At 42.3% G+C, this 18,679-nt stretch overlaps 1 protein-coding gene across 1 annotated transcript in view; it reads left to right on the top strand.

Annotated features, from left to right (window-relative positions):
* DOCK8 (dedicator of cytokinesis 8) overlaps window positions 1-16,632 on the top strand; it is a 240,320-nt gene extending 223,688 nt beyond the window's left edge. Inside the window, exons 45-48 of the mRNA XM_030815609.1 lie at window positions 783-926; window positions 2,868-2,974; window positions 14,894-15,064; window positions 15,534-16,632. Of these exons, the coding sequence (XP_030671469.1) occupies window positions 783-926; window positions 2,868-2,974; window positions 14,894-15,064; window positions 15,534-15,594 (483 nt within the window). The 3' untranslated portion in view covers window positions 15,595-16,632. The remainder of the gene's footprint in view (window positions 1-782; window positions 927-2,867; window positions 2,975-14,893; window positions 15,065-15,533) is intronic.
* The last annotated feature ends 2,047 nt before the right edge of the window (window positions 16,633-18,679 follow it).

An 18,679-nucleotide genomic window follows, 5' to 3' on the forward strand; every position in this document is an offset into this window, starting at 1 on the left:
TGGGGGAGAAAATCTTGAGTGCTGTGCTTCTAATATAGCCTTCTGCATTATGAGTTGAGTAACATGAGGCTGTGTGCGGTGGCTCATGCCTGTAATCCCAGCACTTTGGGAGGCCGAGGTGGGGGGATTGCCTAAGGTTGGGAGTTTGAGACCAGCCTGACCAACATAGAGAAACCCAGTCTCTACTAAAAATAAAAAATTATCTGGGTGTGGTGGCGCATGCCTGTAATCCCAGCTACTTGGGAGGCTGAGGCAGGAGAATTGCTTGAACCCTGGAGGCGGAGGTTGCAGTGAGCCAAGATCACGCCATTGCACTCCAGCCTAGACCACAAGAGCAAAACTCCATCTCAAATAAATAAATACGTAAATAAATAAGTTGAGTAACTTGCTCAATAATAGGAAAGGCAACCTGACAGGGTAGAAAAAACATGGACTTTGAATATAGACATACTTGTGATCGAATTATGGCCTCCTCCCTTACTACCTGTGGCATTTTGTGGAACTGAACCTTACAAATCCCCCTTTGACTGTAAAATGGAGAGTATAAAGAGGTTGTTGAAAGGAATAAATGATAAATGTATGTAAAGTTCCTGGAACATAAGAAATCAAGAAATGTTAGGCCCATCTTTCTTTTTAACCTGTTAAGAGTATTTTAAATTACTCTGAAAGTCTTTCCCTAGCTGCCTTTTCAAATTCAGGTGGCCTCTCTGTCATAGCTCCAGGCTTGTCCATAGCTTATGAGACCAGACAGTGACTTCCCTGTGTTTATGTCTCATGTTCAGTTTGTTTTGACACCAATTGAAGTTGCCATTGAAGACATGAAGAAGAAGACCCTGCAGTTAGCGGTTGCCATTAACCAAGAGCCGCCTGATCCAAAGATGCTTCAGATGGTGCTTCAAGGCTCTGTGGGAGCTACTGTAAATCAGGTAAGCAAAACCAGAGGGTGGCGGCTCCTCTGGTTCTTATTATTTGGGTTGTCATTATACGTCTGCACCCTCCTTCCTTGGGGTTGATGAGGACTTTAATCCATAGACAAACACAGAGATGTTCCTATACTTAGCCTGAACACTTCTAAGGTTTAGAAGACTTTTAGGAGGCCCTCTTCCCTTTTACCCCAGGTAAAAAAGAAATTCTAGAGATGAGTGGACCAGGTTTTAAGGAGTACCACTTTCTCAGAGGAGTCTCCACTTCGGGGCCAGACCTGACAATATGACGCAAATCTGGAGTCATGTTGAAGAATGCTTAGTCATGACCAATTCATGCAGAGTCATTGCAGGCCTTGAGACTCACCTACAAATGCCTATAGGAGAGAAGGAAAAGGATCTAGAGCATTCAAATCTTGGCTCAGTCAGCAGATCAACCCAGCAAGCCAAGGACCTTGACAACCAGGAATGACCTGGGACCTGACTTCTTAGACCACTTCAGACAAGACTAGGTCTTCTTATCAGACTTATTAGAACCCTGACTCCCAAGTTCAGCGTGGTGCTCAATCCGTCTCAGATGGAGGGAGAGACCAGCCTAATAGCTCTGTCCAGCGGGCGTCCTTAAGTCAAGTCTAGATCTGTTCTTGTCCATACTTCCACGCCAGATATTCAGTGGGCATCATGAGTCTTTTCTCATTCAGCGTAATTGGATTTCCGCACAAAAACTCTGAGTGTACTTGACATCAAGGGAGCAGAAATAGAGAAGAGAAATGCCTATTACATTCCCAAGATCAGGAAAAAAAAATGAGGAAACGTTTGCTTCGTAAGTGCCAATCCTTTGATAAAATGGAAGACTTTCCAAGCCCACAACCATGGTCTATCTGTATACTATGGATATCTCTGACTCAATCCAGCAGTTATGCAAAATGATGTTTGCCATGAGGGCAACTAGATAAGTGAACAAAAATGAATAGATGAAGGCAATCCTGATTTTTAGAAAAGCAACTCAAAGCACATACCATTTGATGTAGTTGTATTATACTTATATATGAATGAAAATCTATTATTAGTAGTATTTGATTAATAAAATAATATTTGGCGCCAGACTCAGTGGCTCATGCCTATAATCCCAGCACTATGGGAGGCCGAGGTGGGTGAAACACTTGAAGTCAGGAGTTTGAGACCAGCCTGGCCAACATGGTGAAACCCCATCTCTACTAAAAATACAAAAATTAGCCAGTGTGGTGGCAGGCGCTTGTAGTCCCAGTACTTGGGAGGCTGAGGCAGGAGAATTGCTTGAACCTGGGATGTGGAGGTTGCAGTGAGCTGAGATTATGCCACTGAACTCCAGCCTGGGTGACAGAGTGAGACTCTGTCTCAAAAACAACAAAAACAATAAAAAAGAAAATAAACTTGGGCTGTGTACGGTGGCACACCCCTGTAATCCCAGCAATTTGGGAGGCTGAGGTGGGTGGACCACTTGAGGCCAGGAGTTCAAGACCAGCCTGGGCAATGTGGCAAAATCCCATTGCTACAAAAATACAAAAGTAGCCAGGTAGAGTGGCACACACCTGTAGTCTCAGCTACTTGGGAGGCTGACATGGGAAGATCACTTGAGCCTGGGAAGTGGAGGCTGCAGTGAGCAGAGATCATGCCACTGCTTTCCAGCCTGGGTGATAGAGCGAGACCCTGTCTAAAAAACAAAAACAGAAAACACACACACAGGGAAAATACATTTATACTTCTGAGTATTCTTCTAAAACTTCAGACTCCTAAGAAATCAAAATTTCCTGAGATGTCCAACACCTTCCTTGTTTTTTTGTTGTTGTTGTTGTTTATTTCAAACCAACTACAAAATTAAATGTTCAAACTAAAAAGTCACTCCAATATTTTCTCCCAAGCAATTTAATTTCACATATATATATAATTTTTGTTTTCCACCAGGGACCACTGGAAGTAGCCCAAGTGTTCTTGGCTGAAATTCCTGCTGATCCAAAACTCTATCGATATCACAACAAGTTGAGGTTATGCTTTAAGGAATTCATCATGAGGTAAGAAGGAAAATGGCTGAGACTTTCAGTAGAGCAGTGGTTCTCAAAGTGCAGTCTTAGACCAGCAGCTTCAGCATCACCTGAGAACTTGCTAGAAAGACAAAGTCTCAGGCACCCTCCAGACCTGCTGAATTGGAATCTCTGGAGGTGTGGCTCAGCAATGTGCGTTTTAACAAGCCCTCCAGGTGATCCTGATGCACACTGAAGTTTGAGGACAACTGCAGTAGAGCACCACTACTTGAACTGCTAATGAGTAACTAACATGTAAACTATAAAACGCATCCCGTGTGCCTCACACTCACTTGTTGTAAAATAAGTATCATCATCTTCCTCATTTTGCAAAAGAGATTGGAGGTTCAAAGAGAGGAGATAATTTTACTTAAGGTCACACCGACAGTTGGCAGCAGAGCTGAGCTCAGACCAGGTCTTCTGAATCCAAATAGTGCACATGTCCGTCAGTGTGCTGATATTCCACCGATGGACTAGAGTCCCAGAGGTTCTTTGCATTGGCAGTCATTGTAATGTTACAAATCTTATAATATCTTATTTTTAGAAACTTAAAAATATACACTGCCTCAAACTGAGAGAGGCAAGTTCTATAACCGGGCTTTTCAGAGGTATTATCCTGTGACAGTTCCCCATGTCAGACAAGTCTCATCTCTGTTCCTAAATTCTGCAGTGGAGCTGGCTTCAAGAGCAGTCAGTTAGGAACTCGGTCTTTGTTCAAAATCTTGTAATTTATTGCAATATAGACAGATATATTGCGTCTCCTATGGCCCTAAAAAAATGAGTATGAAGGATGTGATGGCATTTCACCTATAAGAGAAAAGGACTTCAGAAAAATGTGTACCAATATTTCTTTTTATTCAAAACCTTAGAGAAGAATATTAAGTATAGGAATACCTTCACTTGGCAGATGGGGATAAAGGAGCCTAAAAGTTAAAGTTTGGTAAATTCAGTGAAAACTCATCAAAATGCTAGCATTTGTGAGGTTAGAGATATCTTCTCCTTCACAGGCTTTCGTGAGAGGTCCGCAATTTTGCTACATATACACGAGACACACTGTACCCTGCAGTGAATCACAGCTGCTTGGTAATAGGATGTTTGTGTGGCTTCATGTGTTTGTATTTTTGCATGTGTGTGAACATACTCACAGATTATCTTGATTAATGTTTTGATATCTGAATTGTTTCCTGTATTTAATAACAATTCTGACAGAAAAAGTAGTTGTTGTTTTTTTTTTTTTTAGTACATAATACATATCTTTTAAAAGGCTAGAAAAATATTTGGGGAATTATTTTATTTTATTATTTTATTTTGAGACAAGGTCTCACTCAGTTGCCCAGGCTGGAGTGCAGTGGTGTAATCTCGGCTCACTGCGACCTCCACTTCCCAGGCTCAAGAGATTCTCCTCCCTGAGTCTCCCAAGTAGCTGGGACTACAGACGTGTGCCACCACACCTGGCTAATTTTTGTATTTTTAGTAGAAATGGGGTTTCACCATGTTGGCCAGGCTGATCTTGAACTCCTGACCTCAAATGATCCACCTGCCTCGGTCTCCCAAAGTGCTGGGATTACAGGCATAAACCACCGTGCCCAGCCCTATTTTTTATTTTTTGTGGAGACAGGGTCTCACTATGCCGTCTAGGCTGGTCTTGAACTCCTGGGCTCAGAGATTGGGGGCTTAAATAATTTTTTTTCATATATTTTTATTTAAAATTCATTATGGTTGAAGGCTTCCAAAGTTGACAATGCCCCAGGACCTCTAAAAGGACCTGTGAAATGTTTAAAGAGCACTCACTATATTCCAGGCATGATATTACTTATGGGAATACAGAGATCTGGCTTGTTCCTCTGTTCTTAATGACAGGACATCGCTCTGCATGGCTGAATAACACAATGCAGCATATGCACAGAACTTTAAGAATGACTAACTACAGGACCATAGAGATCAGAAAAGAGAAATCAGTTTCAGGCTGGAGCGTTTGTGGGAGGCGTTATGGAAAAACACCACTTAAATCTTGTCTTGACTATATACGTGGAAGAAAGGCGCTAGTGGGGAAGAGGGAGCCAGGACAGTGGCCCTGCCTGATCCAAGGTATCACTTTCAGCTGCTTTAGTTACCCATGGTTTGAAAGTATTACTTACAATATGATATTCTGAGCGAGAGAGAGAGACCACATTCACATAATTTTGTTTCAGTATATTGCTATAATTGTTGTCAATCTCTTACTCTATCTAATTTGTAAATCAAGCTTTATCATAGGTATGTATGTACAGGAAAACAACATGATATATGTAGGGTTCGGTGCCATCCGCAGTTTCAGGCATCCCCTGGGGGTCTTGGAACCTATCCCCGAGGCTGAGGAGGACTAGGTACCAATGAGTGGACCAGCAGGGCCACGAGACTCTGTCAGGAATGTCTCTGATGCACCAGGCTCCTCTAAGTCCAGCTGGAGCAACATGTTCTCATGAGCATGCTAGGACAAGGAGGGAAGATTGGAAATACGATAATATCAGTAAATGAGGCTCTGAATAGAATTTAAATGTATAAGAAAACTTGTCAAGAGAGTGATTTTCATTTACTTCAGTTTGCCTCAATTTTTTCTACTAGTTATAAATCTTGCAATCCAGTATCTCATGGGTACGATCCTTTCCATGACGCCACCTAGGTAAAATGTACTTACAAAATCTCTACTAAACATGCATTTCTCATTAGCTCCCAGCCCCAGGAACAGTTATTCCAAAAAGAACCAGGGCCCAGTAAAACTAGTCTCAGGCAAGAGATACAGGAGGAAATGGACTTTCCTGGGGTTGGTCCTTTAACAAAGTCATGCATTAGAGTTTCAATAATGATACTATCCTTCTCCCCAGATGGCCTACAGAAACGTTGGATTTTCAAAATCAAATTCACCATTTTAAATGTTGTTCTCCTGCCCTTTTAATGGTGATTCCACAAGGGAACCAGTCCCACCTTTCTCCCTGCTGGCTGGGCTGCTGCATTGTTCTAGCAATGCTAGGAGACTGTCCGTGCTTCCCTAACTTCACTGTTCTTACAAATCACCTGAGGATTTGTCAAAATGCAGATTTTGGCCTGATGCAGTGGCTCTGCCTCTAATCCCAGCACTTTGGGAGGCTGAGGTGGGAGGATTGCTTGAGCCCAGGAGTTCAGGACCAGCCTGGGCAACATGGCAAAACTCCGTCTCTTTAAAAAAATACAAAAAATACAAAAATTTAGCCAGGCGTGGTAGTGGTGTGCGCCTGTAGTCCCAGCTACTCGAGAGGCTGAGGTGGGAGGATAGCTTGAGCCCGAGGAGGTCAAGGCTGCAATGAGCCATGATCGAGCCACTGCACTACAGCCTGGGTGAGAGAGAGAGACTGTGTCTCAAAAAAAGAAAAAGAAAAATGCAGATTCTGATTCAGTAGGTCTGGGGTGGGTCCTGAAGCACTGCGTTTCTAAGAGGCCCCCAGGTGATGCTGCCGCTGCTACACTGGACCAAACTTTGAGTGGAGAGCCCGCAAAGATTGCTTAATTTCCTCCCTTTCACATTTCTCCCTATTACCTCTCCCTCCTTCCCTAAGGGCTTAATCTCTTAGGCCATCCTTATCATCATTTACCTCTTTTGCCTTCTGCTTCCTCCCAAAAAAAAAAATAAATAAATAGTAAAATAAAATAAAATTTTAATGGCAAAAAAAAGAAGTTGTAAATCTCAATAAAATTATGTGAGAACAACAAAAAAAAAGCAAACATGCTCAAACTGCTGCACCTTGAACCATTCATCCAGCAATTATTGAGCTCCTACTTTGTACCAGGCACTGTGCTACATATGCGTAAGGGTGAAGTCCCAATACCAGTGGGACGAGGCTACAGGCAAAACAGTACTGCTGCTCGTGATTCGTCTCTGTGTGCAGACACAACAGTCGGCCTGCCCTCCACTTCATTCTACAGAGGTCAGAAGTCGTGGGTGAGAGTTTGCTGATGGGGCACAACTGTGTAAATTTACTAAAACTCATCAAACTCTACACATAAAATGGGTGAATGTTACGGTATGTGAATCATACCCTGAATACGGATAGTAGATGAGGTGCCTCTGTTGCTTAATTGCTTCTCAAGTCCAATCTGGAAGTTGCAGCTTTCAATGAATAGAGTGACTATTTTTTCACATTGTTTGTCCTGGTGTGTTTTCTCCTCCACTCTGCTAACAGACAGCAGAGGTGCCGCAGAAGTGGAAAATGTGTGGGGCTGCAACAGCTCTCAGGTTTCCCCTTTAATAAGCTCCAGCTTCTCAGCAGACTTGGGCTGTAGATCGATAAGCCCAGATTTCCAAGGTGACCATAAATGAGTCTCTGTTGCTGAGAGCTAATAATAGCGGAAACGTTTGCTTGCCAGGTCCACTGCGTCTGGTGCCACCACTGGGCAGCGACCTTTCTAAGTCAGCTGTAGTGGAAGCAGAAACAGCCATAAAGAATCCTGGCAGCCCGACTTGCTGCAGCCAGCACTCATCCAGCCAGTCCTGCAACTCTTCAAACTGTTACCAAGCTGGGACCTCAGTCAGCTTCTGTCTTTTCCTGCAATAATAAAAAACATCTCGGGTTCAGAAGCCAAGACAGAGAGATACAATGTTCTATCTTCCTCTTCTGCTTCCCCAAACACCCCGACCATTTAGGTTTTTACATTTCCTTCTTTATACTTACCTGGACTTTCTCATTCCTATAAAGACTAAGTGATGTTAAATTTGTTTTTAATTTAAATAAAAGATAGTAGTACTCATTGGCACCAGTTACAGCTTGCCTTTAAGAGAAGTAGTTTCAGATACACCCTGAAAGGGTTCTGCAGCATATGTGTGGTCATAGGCTCAGAAAACAGGCTGTTGAGTGGTGGTGCTTTTAAACTGGAGCTGGGGTCTATGAAAAGGAAGGAGAAGGAATTTGTCCGAGTAGCCAAAGGACAACCGAATGTGTAGAGTGTAGGTGGAAACAGAAGCAGCAGTTTTAACTTGAGACCAAGGCCATATGCCTGGCTTATAGCTGGAAATGAGGAAATGGCTTTCCTAGTCAGTATATGTGGCGTTGGGGTTGGGAATATGGGCACTCAAGCCAGATTGCCTGAGTTCAGATCCCATTCTGCCTTAACTAGATGTGTGACCTTGAGAAGTTACCTACCCTCGGTTTCCCCAGATGTAAAATGGGAATAATAATTGTAACTATGGGGCCGGGCGCGGTGGCTCATGCTTGTAATCCCAGCACTTTGGGAGGCCGAGGCGGGCGGATCACGAGGTCAGGAGATCGAGACCATGGTGAAACCCCGTCCCTACTAAAAATACAAAAAAAAAAAAATTAGCCGGGCGTGGTAGCGGGCGCCTGTAGTCCTAGCTACTCGGAAAGGCTGAAGCAGGAGAATGGCGTGAACCTGGGAGGCAGAGCTTGTAGTGAGCCGAGATTGCGCCACTGCACTCCAGCCTGGGCGACAGAGCGAGACTCTGTCTCAAAAAAAAAATTAATTAATTAAAAAATAATAATAATAATAATTGTAACTATGCCTTGCAGTTAGTGTCAGAATAAAATGAGTTAATACATGGAACTTAGAATAAGACTCCGTACATACTAAGGGATCAAAAAGTGTAACATTGTTCAGTGGGGCAAATAGGGAACTGATGGATTTGAGTGGGAAATAGAGAATTAATCTGACTTAAATACAGAGATTGTCTATCCATGATTTGTCTGTCTCTGTAAAGTTTGAATCATAAGACACAGTGATGCTGATGAGACACGGCCTGGGAGCAGCAGGATTCTGGGTTTATATCCAGCTGTGCTGTCCCACAGGCATGTGATTGGACAGGGCACTTCACCTCTTTGCATGTTAGTTTTATCAACTATGAAATAAAGAGACTAGAATACAGCATCTCTAATAGTTTGTCATTCTCATATTGTACAGGTGGTTCATTTACTGAGACTGGGTCTGTCAGGCTTAATACCACCACCATGTGCTCTGGCTTCAGCTGTGTGCAGGGACTGTTCTGAACATTTGATATGTTTCAACTAATTTAATCTTTACATTAATTTACGAGGTAAGGCTCTTATCACCCTCACATCACAGATGAAGAAACTATGACATGGAGAGGTTAAGTAGCTTGTTTGAGGTTGCAAAGCCAGTAAGTAGCAAAGCGGGATTCAGAGTTGAGCACTCTGGCTCCAGAGTCCATCCTGTTAATTGCCCTGCTGAGCTGTTCCCTCTAGTGACTATATTCAGTTGCTAGTAACAGAAGTAACAGTAGCTTAAATAAGACATTTATTTTTCTCTCACATTAAATAAGATGGGAGGTAGTCGATGTAGGGCTGTGTAGTGGCCTCGTAAAGTCGTCAGAGACCCTGGTTCTTTTCCAGTCCTTTGCCGTGCCATCCTGGTTATAGTGCACCCATTCTTGTGGTCATGATATGGTTTCTAGGGCTCCAGCCATCATGACCACATCTAGGCAAGTCAGGAGTAGAAATGAGAAAAGAGCAAAAAGATAGGCCCCTTTCCCAGTGACTTCACCTATATTATCACTTCACCTACCTGCATGGGAGGCTAGGAAATGGAAGTTTGCAGGTGGCCACACTGCCTGGAGTTCTGCTAGCAGGGAAGAAAGAATGGATATTGAGAAAACAACTAACAAATGTTTGCCTGCCACATTGAGGAACCGATGTATGGGCTGTGCTGAAAAAGGGGGGCCAAGGCTGGGTACCGTGGCTACGCCTGTAATCCCAGCACTTTGGGAGGCTGAGGAGGGCGGATCACTTGAGCTCACAAGTTCGAGACCAGCCTGGGCAACATGGCAAAACCTCGTCTTTACAAAAAATACAAAAAAATTAGCTGGGTGTGGTGGCGTGCGTGTAGTTCCAACTGTGGGGGAGGCTGAGGTGGGAGGATCACTTGAGCCCAGGAGGCAGAGGTTGCAGTGAGCTGAGATCATGCCACTGCACTCCAGCCTGGGTGACAGAATGAGGTCCTCTCTCTAAAAAAACAGGGGGTACCAAGAATTGCAGAGGGGGTGAGGGCAGCATGACTACTCCCTCTGTAGGAGACCTTAACTCTATATGTGGAGGCCCCAAAATGGTACTGTCATCAAAAGCCAGGAATCCTTTTCTGGAGGCGTAACTTCCTGCCCTTTCGAATCCCTATCAATCTGGTCTCTGTAGGACTGTGACTGCTAGAAAACCCCAGGCGTATTTGTTCTAAGAAAATACTGTGTTCAGTGAATTTCCCGAGAAAGGGAGCATCAGAGGATGTGAGGGAAGTCTGGAATGGTTGTATCACTAAGTGAGAGCAGCACAGATGTTTGTGGACCTATTGAGAATGTTACAGATAAGACCATTTTTAAAAAGTTGTTTGCAGTGTCATTGTATGATCTTGTGTACATTTTCCAAGAGATATGGCTATTCTCTAGGAGGGATATTTAGCCCATGCCCTTCTTTAGCTTAGGGATTTAAATTAACATAGTAGAAATCATTTCAATTTTAATCAAATAACCTAGAGAATATAACCCAGATGGCTGAAAGGAAGAAATGTAGAAAAAGTATATAAAATAATTTTATGCACTGTAAAAGTTTAAAGACATAAAGTAATATTACTACATAAAATCTAATTTTTTACTCCAGCTATTAATATATTTTTCTTTATAAAACACCACATTTATTAATTGCTATGTAACAAACTACCTCACAATTTAGTGGCTTAAAACAAAATTTAATTATTATGCATGTGGTACATAATAATTTTTGCTTTCGTCATTTCTACTCCTGATACTTGCCTAGGATGTGGTCGTGATGGCTGGGGCCCTAGCAGGTGTATTGTGGCTGTGAGAATGGTTTTGCTGTAACTTGGGTATGGCTGGGCTCAGCTAAGTGGTTTTTGCTTGGAGTCTCTCAGTTGCACTGAGACAGTGGCTGGGACTTGAATTACCTGAATGCTTCCTCACTCATGTCTGGTGTCTGGGCTGAGAATACTCAAACAGCAGGGGCTCCTCCTCTCTCTAACTCTCCTTCTCTCCACATGGTCTCTCCTGCATGACAGCTTTAGGGTAACTAGACTTGTCACAGGATGGTTCAGAACTCCCATAGTACAGAGAGAGAGAGACAGGCCATATTACCTTTTATTAGCCAGTTACACAGTACCACCTCCACCACAGCCTATTCACTGTGGCTGTCGCAAAGAACCACCCACCTCTTGATGGGGGTATGGGCAAGGTTCTAGGAGAGCACATTCTTGTGGCCATTTTTAGAAAATACAATCTGCTACACTCCAGAAGCATCAGTCTGCCTTATATCATAGCTTCTGATTTAATTCTCCCAGCAACCCTAGGAGATTATATGAGCTTATTATCCCCATTTTCCAGATGAGAAAATTGAAGATTTTTATGGTTACGTCATCCTGCTAATGAGTAGCAGCTTGTTTCAACCCCAGTTGTCTGCATATAACACATTTAACTCAGTCAAGGGTACATGGTAAGCAATCAGAATGTGTTAGCTAGCTACTACTACTTCTGCAAACAAAGACTAAGGAGAGTTTAGTTAATTTCACCAAAGTTGTCAGAGTAGACTTCCCCAAATTAGCTGTTAGCTTTGGCAGGCCTCATCCCACCTTCTGTAGTCTGCCAATGTTATAAACTTGGGCCTTGAAGTCATCCTGAAACTGATATTATTTTACACATGGTTGTACTTGTAACCGTTAGTTAAGAAGCAATAAAAAATAATAATAAGGGGTGATACAGATTTCTCAGGATTCAAAGGCCATATGCCTTCCCTTCTATTTCTTCCCTAAAACCTTTAATTCATAACCTTAGGTATCCTCTAATTTGCTTCAATTAATGACAAACATAAAAGGTGAAAATCCAGTTAAGGGAGTTTTTTCAGATTCTGTGTGAGTTAAATCAAGTCCTTCTTCTATAGCAGGCTAATTCCATGATGAAGCTGTGGTCGTAAGTTTACTTTTGCCTAGGCAGGTAGCTTTTCCTCGCCACATGCCATCCTCTTCCTCTTTAACTGTCATCCTGAAAATGTGTTCAGTGTTAAGAGGATTTGATAACAATGTCTGGGTATCTCCATAACAGCCCAAATCTAGTACCACTATTAGGAAAATAATGTAAGCCATATTGATCACCCACATCTTATTCATTTGAAGGATAATATAATTATTACTAATTATTGCATGTTAGGTAGCATACAGCCATTATTCTGTCCCTTTAAGGTTTATTGATTTGTAAGTTCCCTTGGGTAGAAGAGTACAAAACAAAAGGCAAAATTTTATCATGTTTAAATAACATGATTTTCTTCTTTGGTGTGTACCATACTGTGTAGGAGACAGGGAAAACGCCAGGTTTAATGGTCCACAAGCCAGATAACCATGATGAGTTCTAAAGATTTTCTCGGTCTTTTCGAGGGGGTGCAGTGGGCATCTTGGTCACTGCAGCTCGCTCTGGTCACGCATTCTCTGCTCAGCTCTCGAGTAGCTGGACTAAGGCGCCCCACCCGGCTATTTTTTTTTTTTTTAGAACGGGTTCACGTGTCTCGATCTCCTGATCGCCCGCCTCGCCCCAAGTGCTGGATACAGCGTAGCCCCGCCCCCTATTTCTCGTCTTTAATGGTCTGCAGTTTTGCCGTGAGAAGGCTGGATATAGATCTGTTATTGTTCATTAGAGGATTTATATCTCTCTTCAACTCTAGACAATTACCAGCTGTTATCTCTTTAAATATTGCCTCCCTCTCATTTTCCATTCCCTTGGAGATTCTATTAGATGTGGGCTGGATCTTCCTTATATCTCTATGTTTCCTAACCAATTTTTTCATATTTTTTATTTTTTAAATCTCATTGGTGATTTCCTTGGATCTGTCATACATTTACTTCTCCAATTATGTCTAGTCTATTATTTAACCTTTAACCTTTCCATTGAGGTTTTTGTCTTTTAGCAACTGCAATTTTTTTTTTTTGGTGAGACAAGGTCTGGTTCTGTCACCCAGGCTGGAGTGCAGTGGCATGATCTTGGCTCACTGCAACCCCCACCTCCCAGGCTCAAGCCATCCTCCCATCTCAGCCTCCCAAATAGCTGGGACTGCAGGCACCTGCCACCATACCCAGCTAATTTTTGTATTTTTTGTGGAGATGGGGTTTTGCCATGTCGCCCAGTCTGGTCTTTAACTTGTGAGCTCAGGCAATCCACCCACCTTAGCTTCCCAAAGTGCTGGGATTACAGGCATGAGGCACCACACCCAGCCTAGTGACTGCATTTTTCTTTTTTCTAGAAGTTCTGTTTGGTCCTTTTCTGAACTTTTCCTGGTCTCTTTTTTCATATTCCCTGTTTATTTGTTTTTATCATGGATTTTATACCTTTTATTTATTTTCTTCTCTTTTTTTCTAGTTACATGGTTACTTAGGATTTTATACATTTTATTACCTCTCTATATTAACTTTGGTTTTTTTACATTGTTTTATTCTCTCTAATTCTTATTGGACTAATTCTTTTGTTTGATGCATCTGTTAGTTTTCCCTCTTGGTGGTTGGTTTCCTCATATGGTTTGTAATTTTTTATTGTGAGCTTATCTTTGCAGGGAGTTGCCCATATGCCCTGATTGAGAATGTGTTCCTCCAGAACAACTTTATGTTGGTTTGTCTGAGCCCTAGCAATTTCAATAATCTTGGACTGGCTTTTAAGTTATTTCTCACCTTGAAGCACATACATTCAAGGAATGTACATTTGTAACCATGTGTGGTGCAAGCCTAGAATTTCCACTTCTCAAGATGACTTTCTTTCCCATGAATGGCCCTAAGCTGACAGCGAGTTTCCATTCTGCCTCTCTGGACATCTTGCAGCATTTTTCTAAACCCTCTTTCATAGATGGGATAGCTTTTCAAGGCTCTGGGCGATATGCAGGTGGCATATCCAGAATCTCCCTTTGCCCTGGCCAAGGCCACATCACTAATCTTGTGTGAGCTTTGAAGCCCCTTCCCCTTAGCCCATAAAGCTATATGCAGTCCTAAAATCTTAATAGGAAGTCCTACTGACAGCTGCCTTGCCACCAGCTCCTGCGATCACTCTAGCTTTGATTTTTCTCTTTCTTTCTGGCACCTGGTGTTCCCGTTTCTCTTTCAACAAGTTTTTGCTGTGCTTTCCTAGCACTTCCATATGTGTGTAGCAGGAGGGGGCTGAATGCCATCTGCTCTGTCTGCATGTTGCTGTAAATCACAGTGAGTTTTTTGTAAGTGTAACAGCTTCCATTCTGCAGTGTGTCTTGAGTCTGACTCTCAGATCCGTCACTTTCTCACAGCGTTATCTTGGACAAGCCTCCTAGCATTTCTGAGTTTCAGGAACAAAATAGAGATAAATGCTGACTTTTTAGGGTTGTTGGGAAAATTAAACAGACAATACATGTAAAACTTCTTGAAACTTCTTCTGGCACATAGAAGTCAGAGGTTCTCAATTCTGGCTAGGTTGGCTTCAGTATCCCCTGGGCAACTTTTTAAAATTAGACATTTCTGGGCCAGCAGCAATGGCCCACACTTGTAGTCCCAGCTACCCAGGAGGCTGAGGTAGGAGGATCACTGGAGCCCATCAGATCGAAGTTTGCCATGAGCCGTGATCACGCCACTGCACTCCAGCCTGGGTGACAGAGTGAGCCCCATCTCAAAAAATAATAAAATAAGCTTAAAACAAACAAACAAACACAGAGATTTGTGGGTGCTACCCCTCAGCAGTTATGATTCGTTAAGTCTGAGATAGATCCCAGAAATCTGCATTTTGAAAAGCTTCACAGGTAATCTCTTTATGTCACCCAGTTTGAAAACGCTCTTAAAGTTACTCGAAAAATCATAAGTAATTTCATTGTTCTCAGATTTCTAAGCACTTCAAAGTCATTTATTTCTCCCACACTGATATTTTCATCTCAGATGTGGTGAAGCCGTGGAGAAAAACAAGCGTCTCATCACGGCAGACCAGAGGGAATATCAGCAGGAACTCAGAAAGAACTATAACAAGCTAAAAGAGAACCTCAGGCCAATGATCGAGCGGAAAATTCCAGAACTGTACAAGCCAATATTCAGAGTTGAGAGTCAAAAGAGGTAAGAACAGGGCAGAGGAGGCCTCTTCCTGGGGGATAAAGGGCAGCGCATGGGGCCTAGCACCTTGGGGTATGCTCTGCTGTACTTGGGGAGCTGCAGAACCTCCAAAGGGTGGAAGAGGGTCCCGCAATCAGAGAGGCTACCAGAGCGTGATTCATTCTGTCTCTGTCCTCCCCATCCCTGCTCCTTGACCTCTCCCAGACACCTTGGTGTTGGTCTTGTGCCAGGGTATTCCCAGGGCTGAATGATGGCCTGTGTTGGTTTTTTGTTTGGTTGGTTGGTTTGTATGTTTGTTTTGGCACAGTATGAAGGGGTCGCAGACCTTTCACTTATTATTTGCTGAGTTCTCCATGACTGATGTCCGTTTCTACTGGGTGATCCATCCCCAACCCTTTCTAAAAGGCTAATTGATCTTTCTTGCTTCTGTACGCTCTCTTTCCCTCTCCTGCCTCTCTTTTCTTAATTTCAGGGACTCCTTCCACAGGTCTAGTTTCAGGAAATGTGAAACCCAGTTGTCACAGGGCAGCTAAGAAAAGCCATCTTCATTTGTGGAGACTGTGGCCCTGCAACCCTGGAGAAGGATTCGCTGGTACTTAAAAAATGGGACATTTGCCACCCAGGACTGACTGTACACTCCCTGACCGGCCAGCATTCTGGAAGCTCTGGGATCCCAGGAACCATGGAATTATACCCGAATGGACTCTGAGCAGATTTTTGCCATACTGGGGGGCAGCGGGATGGAGGATGGGTACTCAGGCATGACTGCCTATTTATTAAAGTGTGTTTTTCCACAATGTACCAAACGAGGCGTAAGAAGCTTCTCCTGCTGACTGGCCAATCACTGCCCATCTGAGAGATGATTTCCTCTGGCTTATATTTGAATTTATTGGAGTAACTCAAATTGCCTGAGGAAAAATGGAAAAATTATCCACCAGTCGATTCAAACTGAATTTCACTCTTTATAGGAAGGGAGGGCAAAGTTGTAGGAGTATGAAACATGTTCAATAAATCTGCAAAGGGAAGCCTTACAACAATTCTAAAAATCATCATGGTTGGAAATTTGAGAGGAGATTATTTGTGAACTTGTTGCCCTTTTGGTAATGGTGGACTAATTGTTGTATAGTTATTTTTGTTTTATTATTACTGTTATGTTAATTTAACATGCATTTATAGAAGAATACATTCAAAGCACTGATGTAGGAGATACACGGTACTTGGAGCAGTCAGCCAAAAATCACTGATACTGCTTTCACTTAAATGGAAACAATTCTCCGATAATGCTTTGCTTTTTCTCTTATGTCACTGTTGTGTACTATCTATTTTTCTCCTCTCTGGGACCAAGTTTCTTTTTATAAAGCAATAATATCTCTGTTTTCATTTCAGAACACTGTGCTGTCTGTCAGCATACGTAGATCAGCTACAAAATATATTCAACTTTGACTTCTTTTGACAATGGACTTTAGGAAAAAGAGGAACAAAGACATTATTTGAGAATTAAATTATATATTTTTAATATGACTGAACTTGACTGATAATAAAGATGTAATAAGAATTGCAAGCTAAATGTTTCTCTTTGCAACTCATGTTTTGTGTTTTGTTTTGTTTTGTTTTGTTGACCAACTCATAATGTTTTGTAAAGCACTTCAGAGAGAAGACAGATGCATCATCCTAGCCTCCATCAAATAACACTATCCAAGGTGGCACCTCTTCTGCAATGTTTAACCCTGCTAGTCATGAATGATGACTTAGTTCGGATATTTCAGAACTTTTCGTTTATACCATCAGGTATGCATGAATTTATAATCTGAAAGAGAACTTAAAAATAATAATTAAAACTTACCAATTTAAGTGCTAAACTTTTTATTTTTTAGGTATTTGGGGAAGAACTCTTTTTAAAGTATATTATACACCTAACTGCTTTTTAAAATGAGTACACGTGACATAATTTAATTCATAGGTATTTCCCTACTCTTTGGGAGACACTGTGTTGAGACCAAGGTCAAAAAACATTGTCACTGCCCTCCAAATAATCCCTGTTCCCTGAGGAAGATCATGTTCATGTGTAGTGGCCAAAGTACCAAACAGACTAGAACACAGCCCATAGCATGTAACCTTTTCCTGACTAACTCGAGGACAGGCCAACACCTATTGTATTAGATTCTGCCCTAAAATGATAAGGGTTAGATGCTAACTTATATAGTCCTGGACCTTAACTCAAATAGCCGTAATAACCCTAGTAACCTAGAATATTCCTGATTAAATATCCCCTGCTTTTAGATACCTGTTGTCCATTTGGGTTTGTTTTTTAGTCTCTTTTGTACCACAGTGGATACATTTGCTTCATGAGCGCAGGAATCATGTTCACTGCTGCATTCTTATCCCCTAGCCCTGCACCAAACACACAAAAGATACCCAATAAATATTTGTTGATTCACTAAATGAATGAATGATAAGTAGGCCTGCTTCTAGAAGTGCACTACCAATAAGAATGTAATGCAAGCCACATATGTAATTTTAAAAATGCTAGTAGCCATATTAAAAATAATAATAGGCCAAGTACAGTGGCTCATACCTGTAATACCAGCAATTTGGAAGACCAAGGTTGGCAGATCATTTGAGCCCAGGAGTTTGAGACCAGCCTGGGCAACATGGCTAAACCCCATCTCTACCCAAAAAAATAAAAATTAACAGCCGGGCGCGGTGGCTCACGCTTGTAATCCCAGCACTTTGGGAGGCCGAGGCAGGTGGATCACGAGGTCAGGAGATCGAGACCACGGTGAAACCCCACCTCTACTAAAAATACAGAAAATTAGCCGGGCGTAGTGGCGGGCACCTGTAGTCCCAGCTACTCAGAGAGGCTGAGGCAGGAGAATGGCATGAACCCGGGAGGCGGAGCTTGCAGTGAGCCGAGATCGCGCCACTGCACTCCAGCCTGGGTGACAGAGCGAGACTCCGTCTCAAAAAAATAAAAAAATTAAAAAAAAAATAAAAATTAACCAAGTGTGGTGGCATGTGCCTGTAGTCCCAGGTACTCGGGAGGCTAAGGTAGGAGGATCGCTTGAGCCCAGAAGGTTGAGGCTGCAGTGAGGCATGATTGTGCCGCTGCACTCCAGCCTGGGTGACAGAGTGAGACCGACCCTGTCTCAAAAAAATAATCAGCATCATAAAAAGAAACCAGCAAAATTAACTTTACTAGTATATTTAACCCAATATATATAAAATATTATTTCAATATATTTCCACTATAAAAAATTATTTTACAGTCTTTTTTTTTCCATATTAAGTCTTTAAAAATCTGATGTGTAGTTTGTACTTACAGCACATTGCAGTTAGGACTGGCCACATTTTAAGTGCTCAATAGCCACACGGGGCTACTGGCTACCATATTGGATAGTGCCATTCTAGAAGCTTTCAGCTTTTTTAACTTGATGCCTCTGATTTGTGGGCTCCGAATATAGATAACCAAAGAAGTGGGAATAGTGTCTAAAGTAAGAATGATAGGGTATGATTGAGAGCCCCATGAGCTTACCTAGGAGAGAAACTTGTGGGTTTGGAGAATAAGGATTTGTCAATATTGGCTCTAGCTGTTCACACTCTTTCTGGGCTAACTCCCAG

Source organism: Nomascus leucogenys, chromosome 1a (assembly GCF_006542625.1).
Source record: "Nomascus leucogenys isolate Asia chromosome 1a, Asia_NLE_v1, whole genome shotgun sequence".
In the NCBI taxonomy this organism is placed as follows: Eukaryota; Metazoa; Chordata; class Mammalia; order Primates; family Hylobatidae; genus Nomascus; species Nomascus leucogenys.